Source organism: Triturus cristatus, chromosome 11, assembly GCF_964204655.1.
Source record: "Triturus cristatus chromosome 11, aTriCri1.1, whole genome shotgun sequence".
In the NCBI taxonomy this organism is placed as follows: Eukaryota; Metazoa; Chordata; class Amphibia; order Caudata; family Salamandridae; genus Triturus; species Triturus cristatus.
In genome coordinates, this window is record NC_140594.1 from 542651671 (window position 1) to 542666926 (window position 15256).

General features: G+C 41.9%; 1 protein-coding gene across 1 annotated transcript in view; it reads right to left on the minus strand.

Annotated features, from left to right (window-relative positions):
- LOC146785045 (chymotrypsin inhibitor-like) overlaps positions 1-11294 on the minus strand; it is a 78115-nt gene extending 66821 nt beyond the window's left edge. The window contains exon 1 of the mRNA XM_085636024.1: positions 11181-11294. Coding sequence (XP_085492150.1) covers positions 11181-11232 — 52 coding nt within the window. The 5' untranslated portion in view covers positions 11233-11294. The remainder of the gene's footprint in view (positions 1-11180) is intronic.
- Positions 11295-15256: the final 3962 nt, after the last annotated feature.

Below are 15256 nucleotides of genomic sequence, written 5' to 3' on the forward strand. Positions count from 1 at the left end.
CGTGTCAGCTCTGAACTTTAAAGACAGTGCAAGGAACCTAGGGGGGGCAATGACAGTGAGCAAGATTCAAGCATATGATCAGTTACAAAGTGGGCTTGTTCTTTTCACATTATTTGCAATATTTATGAGTACAACACCCTGGAATCCCCCAGCGAGTTGAACTTTCGCTTTACTATAAGCAGCCCCCGGTGCTCAGAAGCCGTCGGTGACACATCACTGGCGCTGGGAGATTCCCACCCCAGCCTAGATTCACCAAAAGGGAAAGCCCCCAGCGAGGAAGCTCCCAAACCCTGAAAAGTGAGTGTGAGGGGTGGGTGTGAGGAAATCCAGGGGAGGGAAGGAAGGCTGAGCCGAGGGCAGGCGTCGCATGAGAGCTCTGGGCTCACAGTTCCGCCTGCCCTGATACTGATGCAAGACCACAAGGCAGCCGCGCGCCAGGAGACCCTTTTTGGAACAGCTGAAGACAGTCTCTTATCTTTTACATATACATTTATCGGTTTCAGCATGACCTGGGTTTGGGAAAGGGCGCTTTGTTACCTGTTCGCATGTTGCTGCGTGACCCTCGGCGCAACAGGTAAGTCATGGATGGGGCTTTGTTTGGTGCATGAAGCTTACCTCTCAAGAAGTCCAAACAAGTACAAACTTGTGCACGCGTTGTAGCCCGCGGGTTAAAAGTGGGAGGGGTGGGGGGAGTGCGGCCGAGAGCACACACAGCGTTTCACTTGCGGGAGCGAGCAAGAGCACCATCTGTTTGAAAATTAATTACAAACAGATGGTTTCAAAACTCGCTCCCGCAAGGGAATCACCAAACGTGCACGCGATGCCATTGAAAGCAATGCAATACTGGCACGTTTTTGGCCTAATAAACCAAATCGATTACAAGAGGACCCCTCCTATGCAGCGGATGCACACTGTGTAGGCGAGACCCATCTGTTTGAAAGTTAATTACAAACAGATGGTTTCAAAGCTCGCTCCCGCAAGGGAATCGCCAAACGTACACGCGTTGCCATTGAAAGCAATGCAAAGCGGGCACGTTTTTGGCCTAAAAACCGAATCGATTATAAGAGCTCCCCTCCTATTCAGCGCATGCGCGCTGCATAGGCGAAACCTAAAAAGAAGTCAGGAAGATGATACCAGAACAAATTAGTGTGATTAAACAAATGAACCCACCCAAAACTCAGAGAGAAGTTTGAACGTTCTTGGGAATGGTTGGATACTGCAGACAGCGGATCAGTGGTTTCTCACTGATTGCAAAACCTCTACAGAGGTTGACATGAAAAGATGTGAAAGATCCGATTGTTTTGGGTGATGAAAGTATGGAAGCTTTTACTAAATTACGAAACAGTCTTTCTCGAGCACCTGCGTTGGGAATGCCAGATTATGCAAAGGATTTTGCGTTTTACTGTTGTGAAAGAGATGGGTGTCCACTTTCAGTCTTAAGTCAGAAACATTGAATGGCACGGCGTCCAGTAGAATATTTTTCTGCTACTTTGGATTCAGTGGTTGCAGCGTTGCCAGGCTGTTTAAAAGCAGTAGCTGCTACTTGTGTGAGTCTGGAACAGAGTGAAGCGATTTTGATGGGACATCCAGTCAAGGTATATGTGCCACATTCAGTTGAGATTCTTTTGAAATGGACAAGGACGCAATATATGACCTATAGTCGGCTAACTTGGTATGAAAGAGTGATCTTGGGTGCTGAAAATGTGACTGTGGTAAGGTGCACAACCGTAAATCCAGCAACCCGGTTGCTGAATTCATATTGTGGGGAAGTGAGAGAGGAAGCAGATCATGATTGTCTGGATGTAACAGAATTGTGCACAAAACCCAGGCCTGACATTGAGGATACCCCACTAGGAGAACCAGACTGTGTTCTATTTGTTGATGGATCATGTTTGAGGAATGAGAAAAGGTGAATTGTGCTCTGCCTATGCTGTATGCACCATAGCGGGAGTTTTAGAAGCATCCTGTCTAAAAGGGGTAAACTCTGCCCAAATTGCTGAATAGATAGCTCTGATTAGAGCATGCAAAATTTCCCAAAGCCTGAGGGTAACCAAATTTACTGATAGTCAATATGGTTTTGGAGTTGTCCACGACTTTGGGCAGTTGTGGATGCAAAGAGGATTTCTGACTTCTTTAGGTTCCCCAATCAGGAACTGCAGAACTGTGAAAGAGTTATTGGATGGCTTGCAATCGCCCAAAAGCATTGCAATGGCCAAATGTTCTGCACATAAGTCAGGAAATGATCATGTGACAAAAGGCACAGATACGCAGATCAGGTACGCATTTCTGTGCACAAAATGTATTAGCCCTAAACAGAGGGATGGAAAAAGAAAATACCAATTGCCACCTAATGTTCTCTTCTTCATTTGAAACTTGGGATGAAATTAGACAGTTGCAGGAAGAAGCAAGTGATGAGGAAAAGGAAATTTGGATAAATTCAGGCTGCAGAAAGAAAGCAGAGGACGAAGTGTGGGTTTATATAGATGAAAGACCAGTCATGCCACATTGTTTACTTTCATAAATGGCAAGGGTATACCATGGAATTGCACATGTTGTAAGAGATGCAATGATTAGGCTCTTCAAGCAGTCATGGCATAACCCACAATTCAGGGTCATTGCAGGGAGTCTGTGCCAGATGTGCATCACCTGTCAGCAACAAAATCCAGGCAGAAAGATAATTGTTAGTTGAGGACCAATTGGAAAGGCAGCAGGACCATTCACCCCACTCCAATTGGATTTTATTGAGCGTCCCCCGTGTAATGGACTAAAATATGTTTTGGTTGTTGTTTGCTTGTTCTCTCGCTGGGTGGAAGCCTATCCAACGAGAAGGAACGGTAGTCTTACTGTCGCAAAACTACTTTTAAGAGAGTTGATCCCAAGATTTGGATTTCCAGTCACTTTAGAGACAGATAGAGGAACACAATTTAATAATGAGATAATTTGTGCAGCATTACAAATAGAACAGACACTGCACTGTGCCTATTGACCCGAAGCATCTGGAGTGGTTGAGCAGATAAATGGCACAATAAAATCTAGGTTAGGAAAGGTGTGTGCATCCACAACACTGAGATGGCCTGATGCTTTACCCCTTGTATTGATGAGTCTCAGAAGCATTCCTGATGAAAAGACGAGATTGAGTCCTCATGAAGTCCTGATGGGAAGAGCAATGAGGCAAGAGATTGTGCCAGCGAACAAACTGATGAATATATCTGATGATCTAGTGCTTGATTATTGCAGAGGATTGGCTGATCTGGTGCATTCTGTGTCTCACCAGGCTGTTGAAAATGCAACTACAACACAGCCGAATCAAGCTCATGATCTGACTCCTAGAGAGTGGGTTCTTTGAAGAAACACGTGAGGAAATCATGTTTAGAACCCAGGTGGAATGGACCTTACCAAGTAATTCTGGTGATGACGACAACAGTGAAGTGTGGTGGCTTGCCAAATTGGATTCATGCAAGTCATACCATACGAGTCCCAAGTCTGCTTGAAAGACAAGAAGAGCAGCAACTGGTAAACCAAAGACAAAGACCAGAGGCTGAAGTGTGTGAAGCCAAATAATCTAAAGTGACAGATTCTGAAGAACAAACAGATGATGAACAGCCAAGCACAACTCAAGTAGAGTGGGCACCAACTACTGGGTCTCGTGAAATTGCTGTTGAAACAGAAGAAAGGGAAGCTACTGAAAGTCAAGAAGAAGAACAAATAAAAGAAGGGCCAAGTAAACAAACCTGTGAGCCAGGGAAAGAAGGTGAAGAAGTAGTTCAAACTAAGAGAGCAAGAAAGGGTGACAATCGGCCAGGTGGAGTGAAAAGACTGAAATACACTCTTGTGAGGAGAAGGTCAAAGAGAAGACCAGAGCAAATTAATGAGGTCTCAAGTCAAACGGAACAGGAAGAGTAAAGAGAAGATTCAGTACGAAAAACAAAGAGAGTAAGAATTCCAAGCGGAAATACACAGCACCAGAATGAACATATGTATTTTTGGAAAAAATTGAGAGCACAGATCCAAGTGAAGAAAAATACAGTACTGACACTGAGCAAATTGATTAAAGCAACTTGAAACAACCTTAAATGGACTGTGAAAAACTAGGGTGCAACATTGTCAGTCAAAGTGCTTTGACAGACTCAGAAGACTTGAAGAAATAAATAAAAGAAAAGTGTGAAGAAGAAAGCCTTGAAGTGTAGGATTACAATTTTTTCAGAATTATTTGAGCAAAGTTTAGATTTTTATAGATTTAGATTTTTTTATATTGTTTGGTTGAACTACAAAATGGCCAAAGCAACAGTAACTGAACATCCAAAATCTAGCCTGAAACATAGATGTGTTAAAGCTTGCTTATGTAGTGTCGTTTTACTAACATTTATGTGGATTTTATTAACTGTCATTGTACCTATTCTAATGGTAGCTAATAACGGAAACAATACTAATGATGTGATAAGTGGAAGAGTGAGTGATGTTACTAAAGAAACCTCAAAGACTCATATAGAACAAATAGATGGAAGTATTTATCATCATGATAAATCAACTAGTGATTTCTTGTTAAATGTTTTTACTAATTTGTTGTATGAGTATGTCAACGCAATGAATGTGAGTGATTGTTACGTGTGCATGCAATTACTTTATTTTGTCTCGAGGGGGTTACCTACCATCACCTACCTTTAACATATGGTGTGTTGTGTGGTGTTTTAACCAGCCTTTTCTGGAAGCTGGAGTATCATTATTCCAAAATAGGTTTAGTATTTTCAGAAATACCTGTTATAAAAGAGCTGAACAAGGATTTAAGTAGTAAAAATGCACGTTATATTGGTAAAATGTTCCATATTATCAAGACACTAGATATAGAGTATTTAAACATAATCTAACATGTAGTTTGCAGGTTGAAGAAAAGGTGCTCATAGATATGGTAGAAGATAGAATAGAAAGTTTCCAAAGAAAAGCTGCTGAACAAAAGTCACATGTACCACTGTGTGCTTTTAGGGAAGGAAATTATGAGTAAGGCGAGACATACGCTGCAATGTCCCTGGTTTGGTATCAAAAAGGGAAAATCTGTTTGCTTCTACTAAAAGCTAACTATAATAATTATTTAATTGGTACTGATGAGTGTGCGCATACTTTCCAAATTACTGGAGGATTGAGATAAAAGGGTGGAACTGATCCTGTTTTCACAGGATTCTATTATGTGTGTGGGAAGAAAACCTACCACAGGTTGCCTGCACATTGGTATGGTAGTTGTTATTTTGGAATTGTTTTCCGAAAATCTATCACGTAGTTAGAAATATTAACAGACTCAATGAAGTAAAACAAGGACTAACACGTAAAAAAAAAAAAGCGAGTTTCTCAGAAATAATAGGTGACGTCTTTGGTGCACTGATACCATCAGCTGGAGTCGTCCTGAATTCACATCAAATTCGAAAATTGTCCACAGTGGTTGATCGTTTATCAACAGATACTGTTAGTGGGTTCTTGATGATTGACACCGAAATGGTTGTGATCAGATCAATGGCTTTACAAAATCCACTTGCCCTTTATATCTTATTGGCAAAAGAGTGTGGAGTCTGTGGCAGGTTAAAAATTCATCACTTCTGTACTTATATCCCAGACAAAATTAAAGGTATTGAGGGATATGTTAAGAATATTACAAAATTACATGAAGATTTGACCCAACTGGAGGTTGACGGTGTCTGGGAGAGACTTGGTAAGAGTTTCGCTTCTGTAGGTAAATGGTTTTCTACCTTTGGAAGTAGCTTATTAGGAAAAATAATCATGCCAATCATTTCAGTAGCTATAGGAGCCTTAGTAGTGATAACAATATATAAATGTTGTAAGTATAAACGTGGAAGAAAAGAGATGACAGAATCAAATAACAAACGAAGAGCAAGAAAGAGAAAAAGAAATGAGATAGAACTAGAAGATATGAAAAGAAATTACTATGAAATCATGAAAGATTTAGATGAAAGAATGATGAAAAGAGAAAAGAGAAAAGAATACCGAACTTTGGATAAAATAGGGATGGCAAATGGTATGATGGGTATTTTGCGATGGCTCAAAAAAGCCATCAGAGTGGGGATTGATGGAGCAGGGTTTTGCAAAAAGAAAACTGCTCGAATTGACACCCCGTAATACTTACTAACAGTGTGCAGTGGAAATTAACATACACAACACATAAAATACATGGGAAAACGCTTTGCGCATGCGTGCACTAACGTGAACTAATGCATGAAAGAACTAGGCCGCATTTTACATTGCGCTTCGAAAGAAACAAAAAAAATAATGAAATAACTAGGCCGAATTTAGCATCTTGCATCTTACTTTAAGAATAATAATAAATAATACCGCTTTTGCTTAAAGCTTTGCTTAGAAAAATATTAACACGGGATATGCAAAGGAGGGTGGGAAACAGAGAAAAATGCATTTCCATGTAAATAATAAATGTCTATGTTTTATTCATCATAGTGAGCTGAATGGGCCTGCATTTTCCTAAAATTGACATGATAGATGGGGGTTGGAGGAAAGCATGAATAACCCAATGAATAGACAGAAAAGCTGAGCGCTGCGTAAGAGTGCGAAAAGCCAAGGTTGATTAGCTACGAAAACATTATTTGTCTGCCAGGAGACGAGACTAGCCGTGAGACCCAAGACTTCTTCCGCAGACGTAGCAGAAAGACTCATGTGAATAATGAAATTGTTACATGTACCATGAATAAATGAATAAGTCGAGGATCACGTAATGCAAACAATTTAAAAACAAAGAAGACTTAAGAATTATGAATGTGATCATGGTGGTGTGATTGAACACCCCCTAAACCAGCCAATGAGAAGCTGAGTTTTATGAATTGTTTCAACTGTTGTGGGTTGGACATGTAGGTTTTAGGGTATAACTGGGGTGCCTTTAGGGGTGTGTTTTAAGTTAGCTGATGCAGTGCGGAGCAGAGCAGAGAGAGGAGAGATAGAGGGGTGATATGTCGATGTCCGTCGGTTTGCAGAAAGGCCTAGCTGATCGTGTCCTTGTCCCGTTTCCTGTATCCTGAAATCTTTGTTCCCTGACTCTATTTCAGGGGAACCCACTACCTCCTTGGCCAGGGGGGTGGTATTTCTCTGATCCTTTGGGTTAGTACATCTTCATGATTCATACTTTGCATAATCATTTGCAAATGTATTTTTGTCTCTGAAACTTATGTCTCTTCATCTATCCACCTCTTCATATGCAAATCATTCATTTGATGAGTGTGAATCTGTTTGCATTTTGCTGATGTTTTTCTCTCCCTCTTTGTGAGATTTCTTTGTTTGCTTTGTGACCTGTATGCGATGAGCATTAATTACGCATTATTGGCGATAAACCTTATTATTCTTACCGAGAGTCTGTGATTATTTCGCTAACTAGATAGTTAGATAGTACTATTATTACCATCAACTTCTCAACTAATGGTCCATCGACCAGAGAAAAGAGAGTTGCTATACAGGTTCAGTTATGTATTTAGAAATGTTAAATAAGAACCTGTAAAAGAAAACAACCGCTCACGTCATTAAAACTTGACCCCCAGCGCAATAGGGATTTCATGAGTTGGGTGAATGTGTATGGGCCATTAGTATGTAATGGTATTGAGTATTGATCCCTGATTAGGTATAGTGCTGGATCAGTAGCCTATACCATTTATGGAGTACAATATTTAATCTTTTGCCCGATGATGACCAAGATAGGTTTGGGAGGGCTGGTTTTATTACCGATCTTTAGAATATGAACATGATATATATTTACAGGTAGTCAATGCTTAATTTGTGACATAATGAGTGCCAGTGCCTAAATCACTGCTCAAAATTCAGGAGTAGGTGCTATCAAATGTCCCTGCGAGGAATACCAAGGCTGCAAAGTCCTGACTCTAATCCACTGCCAGACACTCCCTGACCCTTTATCTCCCTCTTGCAGGCTCCTGCTTTTGCCCTTGCTGATGGTTTCCCAACTTCTCTTTCTTCTTCTTTCATTTTTGTGTGTTCTCTCCTCTCTTGCTCTCGGGGAAAGTCTGATGAAGAAAAGTAAGTACTGGTGAATCCCACCTGCCCCAAAATTGAGTGCCAGTGGGTCCACCAGCAACAGCAGTCTTAAATTGAGCACAGCATAGACATAATATAAGCAGAACACACTGACATGGACAGGGATTATTTGGAAACTCTGGCATAAATACAGCCTCCTGACCTATAGAGGACACCTCTGGTTTTGGGCGGTGGTTTTGTCTGTAGAAATGTTTTTAACAGGTTGTGAATGCTACCCATGAGAGAGTACAATATCTATGAAGCTGCTCTATGAGCAGGGCTGGGCAGGGGAGGAGTGGTGTGCCCACTCCTGAGGGTGCAATGACTGTTTGGTCAGCCCTCTGGGGCTGCCCAAACCAGTCATGCTCACTCTGCCCTTTCTCCATGCAGGCTGCAAAGCAGCCTACATGGAGAAAATGGCCTCCATGCGAGTCCCTAGCTGGGCGGCGTCCCCACCAATTACAATGCCGCCATTGCAGCATTGTGATTGGCTTGGGGAGGGTAGGGAGGCTGCCTGCTTCCTGTTCCTGCTGGAGACAGGAGAGCAGGAGCAGAAGCCAAGAAAACGCGCGACCCGGCCGGCGGACAAGTACGTTTTTTTATTTATTATTAAATGTACACCTCCCCCTCCCTCCCTGTGCGACCCTCCCTGTGTGACCCCCCATCCCTCCACCCGCGATTAATGCGGACTGCGACTGATCTTGAAATTTGTATTGTTGCCTGGAATTCTGAACACACAAGGAAGTTCACATGCCTTTAAACCCATGAGTTATTTTTAAACAACACCCTACGCTGGTTACACTACCCTAAAGCTGGCCCTACGTATCGGAATAAATCATGTGCTAAAATGTGTGGTCAAATCTTAACAGGTGCACAATAGGGGCCCCTACCTAGTGATTACTGGTCGCTATTTTGGTGCATATCACTTGTCGTAAAACCCCCTTTATTTTCTCGTTGCCCCTCCCTCCTTTCACGTTCGCTTCATTCTTTTCCTTCCTCCATGTTACCATTTATTTTTTCCCTTTTATGCTGTGCCATCTTCCATTGCTCCTTCTTGTTACCCAGCACTTTATTTATCCCCTCATGATTATTTAACCCCCGGCCATCTCTGCCACTGTCTTGATTGATTTTTGGTTTACTCCCTCACTTCACACATCTTTGACAGACAATGCCTCTTACAACAAAAAACAGCGTATTATTAATAACATAGGCGGGATCTAATGCATTCACTAACGCTTGTTTGCTTAGCCCTGATCACATAATTCATTAGCTTTAACAGCAAGCACAAGTAAAACATTCTTTAAAGCATATTAAGTTTAGTAGAAACAAGAGTAATTTCCCGTACAGTTTCTTAAAGACCAGTCTCTTGTCTGATAGCGAACTAATTACCAGAAGAGTTACATTGTAATCTGTACATTGATCCACGTTGTGAAAGAGCTTCCCTCTAGTTGAAAGCTGTATACAACCTCCTCTTATTCGAACATAAAGAAAGGGCTTATTTCCATAATGTCTGGAAAGGATATTACACAGAGTAGCACTATTCAAACGGCCAAGCACTTTCATCAAAGTACTGAATTTAGCACTTTACTAGATAAAGATCAAGCTCGGGTGTATAGGGGAGCCGACGCAAAATCTCATTACTTACAGGTCCTTTCCAATTCTCAGGTAAAAAATAACGCTTCCCTATGGTTGTCAACTTATATATCTAAAAAAGGCACGGAAATCGTTTTCTCATATACAGTAGAAGTGCACATCGAGAAACTTAACCTTGTAGCCAAGCAGGCAGTGGGTGCCCCTGGACTTAATTATATACCTCTGCTGGGCTCACAGTCCTCGAGGAAAATGTACTTTGCCCATAGGCACATATTTTGGGGTTCTACTCTATATAAGTCATGCTCAGACATTGAGGTCTAAGGACAAGACAACACAGAAAACACTGAGCCTACAATCGTGCATGACAACAATGTCCTAAAAGGTTATGTAACCGTGACAAATCTACATTCTTGAAAAGGAATGTTGGAAAACACCCAGGAAAGAGTGCAATGCTCTTCATACAGTATGAACCGGGTCGAAACACCGTAGGCAAAGCTAAGCTGTAAACCGCTCCGGCAGTAGCAAATGTTTTCCATTACCCCATAGGCCGTGGTTTTCAGGAGGAGGCAAGTGAGGCCCAAGTGCTATGGGTGATGGGCTGCTCGCGAGGGACAGCAGGCCTAGTCCAAAAGGCAGTCAGAGCCAAGAAGCTGCCTCCGCCGGGCTTCCACCCTTGAGAGAGGCATATGACTTTGTGACCATATCCCACATTCATGCAGTGGGGTAATTCAGTGACCACGCGGTGTCGGCACAGAATACAGTGCATCAGAGGAGCAACAAGAGTAACATTTCGAGGGGGGGAGGGGCTAAAAAATTTTTTGTGGGCGGTGCTGATTCTTCCAGCAATATGCAGGGTGGAGATGCAGGCCTCCTTAGCAAGAACATGGGGGCAGATTTATGAGCCCCTTGCGCCACTTTTGCGTCACTTTTAACATGTGAAAAGTGACGCAAAAGTGGCGCAAGGGGCTCATAAATCTGCCCCAAGGTCTTTTAAAGACCTGTGAAGTACTCGGGTGCGGCTGTGTGTCTGCCCGGGAAGCTGTCTCGGTCGGACTGACACACACGAGGGCAAGGGGGGTGGGGGGCGCTGAGCCCTTTGGGCCCAATGCGCCGCTTGCGCGCCTGCATTGCATACTCCATTGTGGGGACCACCAATGCCCTCAAATGATGGCCCGCCCTTGCATATCCTCACAGAGAAGCGGGTTCTACTCCCACATTGTCACTACACAGCTATCCAGGGTGCTTGTTATATAAGTGGGATGCAGACGATCTTTGGGTGCTGCATGTTTTATGTAATATGCATCCGGGGCAGCTCTGTTGATTTTCATATCCAGGTCCTTTGCAAACCAGGCTAGTATACCTACGCAGGCTCTCTTTCAATGGCACACAACCACAACTCGCTCAGTTGATGTGTTGTCTACAGAAAAATAGCAAAAATCAGTGTTCACATATCTCCCTTACAGTTCACTCGAGCATTCCAGCCCTCAGAGCGTCTCACACATTGAAAGAAATCCGATTTAGCCTAAATATCTAATAACGGAAAAGCGTCTTCCTACCCGATAGGCCTAAAAGGCAGAGCACAGTCAGAGCAAGCGCTATGGCGGCCATGTCCACTCTGAAGGAGCTTCAGGTCGTGCCCTAGGGAAATGGAAATATTGCAGAAGTGAGTCCATCGCTTTTATGTCGGGGCAGCTGCGTTTCCTGGGAATTTCACCATCTGCAGTTCGCTTCCCAATCACAATGTTATCATTGTTTACGTACCTTGTACAGGCAGGATGTTAAACACGTACCTTGTGCCAGGCAGGGTGTTAAACATACTTGAGGTCTTATCACGTGTAATTATTGACCAAAGGTTGAGACGTTTGTCATAGCTTTATTATGGTTCTGTGGATCCGTGTTGGTGGTATACCAATACGACTCAATTTGACTATTTTCATGGGAAAGGAAACATCGAGTGCCACATCAGCAGGAACAGGAGGCATGTGGAGGTTTGTACAGAAGATTGGCCTCGTCTAAAAGCGTAAGCTAAGTGTTTAGCATAATGTGTATTTCTCGAACCTAACCCCTGAACTGCTCCCCCCCCCACACACACACACCAGTGCTTGGCACTTTTTTAGGCTATTTGGGGAAGTTTGCGGTTAGGGCTCCTTAACCTCTTTCCCACATAAGGTATCCATGACAAATGTTCAACCCTTTTCCCCCAAAAATACTGGGGATTCGAAAGGTGCACAGGATTTGTGGATTCCCCTGGTGGGGACCAAGAAAAAGGGCAAAATATTGTAATTAATGAGATTTTGTTTACTTTATTTTTTTGTCTTATTTTTTTAGAAAACTAGCTACCCAGCTTTCAGGAACATGCAGTGCGGAAATAAACAAAAAGACATTTTGCACCATCATTTTTCAAAGAGGTAGCCCATTATTCCCTTTTTCTGTGCTCTCGGCCTACTTCTAGTTTGTGGTGGAAACCAGTATGAAATCGATGGGTGATCTAGGAAAGCTATAGACTTCTAAAAAGTAGAACATATTCAGAATTCAGCAAGGGGTAATGTGTAGATCCCTCAAGCTTTTCACAAAGAAAATAACTGTTGAAATCAAGAAATATTGAAAATGAGTAGGAAAAAACTATCATTTGTGACAACATTTTCATCTGTAACTTTTTGTCACAATGGCCAATTTACAAAAGCAATATGCCATTACGTCCGCTACACTCTACTGGTTGTAAAGATATAAACGGTTTGTAGGTTCTTCAAGAACTCAAGGTACACAGAGCCAAAAACTGAGCTGCATCACACAATGTTTTTTTCATTTTGTACCAAGTATAGACCAATTCATATGAGGAAATATGAAGAGTAAAAAATGGCTATGAAGGAAATCTATGGACTTCTGAAATGGGAACAAGATATGGAGTTTAGGAGCTGTGTTATTTGTACATCTTGGAATTTGTGGGCACTCGTACTAGCGTATGATTTAGAGCATGGGTAGATTTTCTCAGGGGGCCAAAAAGTATAGTTTGGGTTGTGCCTGAGGGCAGTATCTATGCAGTGGCACTCCCCATCCCCAATTCACTCCACCGTTTGCTTGTGATTTTTTTCTTTTTTTAAAAGGCGCATCAGTCCTATTTTAGAAAAGCACATTAGTGTGATAGGAAAAGGTGCATTTCACACAACATTTATTTACTAATCTGTCTGGGATTAGTAAATAAAAGAAAATACTTACCTACTTTTTTTGAGTCACAAGCATCCACGTAAGCATGTCCCTAAAAAATGACTCAATTGACTTGTCACGGTACCTTTTTTTACACTGTTTTCAGCCATGCTACTCACACATCATGGCAAAGAACAATTGCCAATGCCAGTAGGCCTCTTACATGAGACCTATTGGCTTTTTCAATGCTTGTTCAGGTAAGGTCACTGTATTACATTTTATATATTGTTACATGTAGGTTAAAAAAACCCTTTTAAGCCACAGATCATTTTGTACTTTTTTGCTACCTGACTGACTTCCTTCCCGCATTCACTACCTTGGATGTCTTACTCACAGCCACAGTTTCCATACTTATGCACTTTTCAGGTATGAACAGGACTGCCTTGCCTGGCTACAAAAACAAAGCTCAGTGGTAAAATAGCACAAAACATACCCTTACAACATCGTTTTTTGATTCTGGGCTATGTTTCTGCAGTCGTCTCAGCTTTTTTGTGAGCAGGTCAGCCCTGCTGGTGAGACAAGCCTCAGTGATTGGGAAAGGCAGGCACAGAATTACAACAACTTGGCAACAATAGCAAAAAGAAAACGGCAATCAAGAAGCTTTCTCTGCTGCAACTCTCAGCTCACCAGAGGGGTCAGAGGAAGATCTGTGGGGGACAAAAGAAGATGTGGCAGGCCGTCAGCAGTCCCCTGGCGAGGGCTCCTGTTGACCTTGCTTTGAGCCGTTCCTGTAGTGGGCACTAGGCCTAGCACAACAACCAGAGTCAAATTGTTATTGGCACAAGTGAGGTAATGCAGAATGGTAGGAATTTGGTGGATTTCTCTGAATTTTGGAATTTTCTGTAACAGAAATGGAAGGGAAATGCCTAAGTTTGACGTTCACAGAGTATTGTGTGTACAAAAACCTTGTGGGATCCACACAAGATACAGCACTCTGGACTCCTCTGTTTGTCTAGTTTCTAAAAATGTTTGAGGTTTGTAGGTTTGCATGGGTGGAGCCACAGCACAGTCTCAAATACAGCAGCTACCCCTAAGCTTATCTCTCAACATAGCAATTTGGGTCCCTCTGTGTTGTTGTCTCTTGGCCCACCCAAATAAGTGGAGTACCGTTCTTATTGGGAGATTTGTGGGAACTCCTGTTGGTAGAACGACTGTTGCTCCAGATCTTTCAGCCACAGAAATAGGTGGAAAATGGGTTTCTTACTAAAGTCTGACATTTGCAGGGGCATCTGGGTAACATTACCTGGAGGGAGCCACGCAAGCTACGCACCCTGGACTCGCCTGCTTATCTAGTTTTCAAAAATGTGCCGAAGTGTTGGCTGAGCTATTGCTAAAAATCCAGAGCTTTCCACATTGTTAAAAAAAAAGTGTGCTTTCACTGCATAAATATGATGTGTCTGTGTTGTGTTTTTAGCATTTTCCAATTGTGGGGGCTAAGGCCGCCCCAAAAATATGTGGTTCCATTCTTATGTGGAGACATTTGGGAACACTGGTTTTGTTGTCAATATGTGGATCTCAACAGATTACAGAAACTTCCAACTCAAATTGTAAATAAATGAGTTATGTTAGCCATGTACATACTTTCAAGCTTTTTACGACATTATGGGAGAGTGAAAGGAATTAATGCAAGTTTCACCATGCTGGACACCATTTAGATTGCAAAAAAAGGACATCTTAGTAAGGGCCATATTTACATTTTGGCTGACAAAGAAGACTCTGTCGCCCTTTTGGAGCACTTAAAGTCTTGCATGCATAGACAACTCCGCCTGCCAAATTTAGAAATGCCAGCCAATCTGGTTGAAAACTTTGGTAGCAACCGCCATCATGGCAGCTGCTGTCAATGCCTTTTTACGTTTGAGGCACTGCTCCATCAACATGGCGGAGCCATCTAACAAATGTTTTTTGATTTTCAAAAACAAAATCCCGATGACAGATTTTCTTTGTGAAAAACAAAAATGCCCCTCTCACCATGGGAGCTATTTTCCATGGCGAAATGGGCAATAGACCCTTTTCACTGCCATCAAAGTAAGAGCTTAGCAGAACTTTTTCAAATAATTAATAGACATAATCCATGTTTTAACAGTACTTAACATCCATTTCGCATAATATATATTTTTCTCCATTCATTTTCTTCTTTGGCAATCCATTCTGAAACATAGCTACGTGCTTTGTGCCTTATCTTGCAGTTGTACGCAGACATTATTATTTAAAATAATAACAACACCTCTATTATTACTAATAATAATAATACTAGTAATAATAGTAACAATAATAACAATAATAATAATAATTATAAATGGATACATACAATTATTAGAACAAAACGTGCCATCACTACTTGTTATTTACAAATCTTTACTTAATCAAGATGTTAGTTTTAGTCCTTTGCCAGCACTTGTATCTGATGTTCTTTGAACATAGCGCAAAA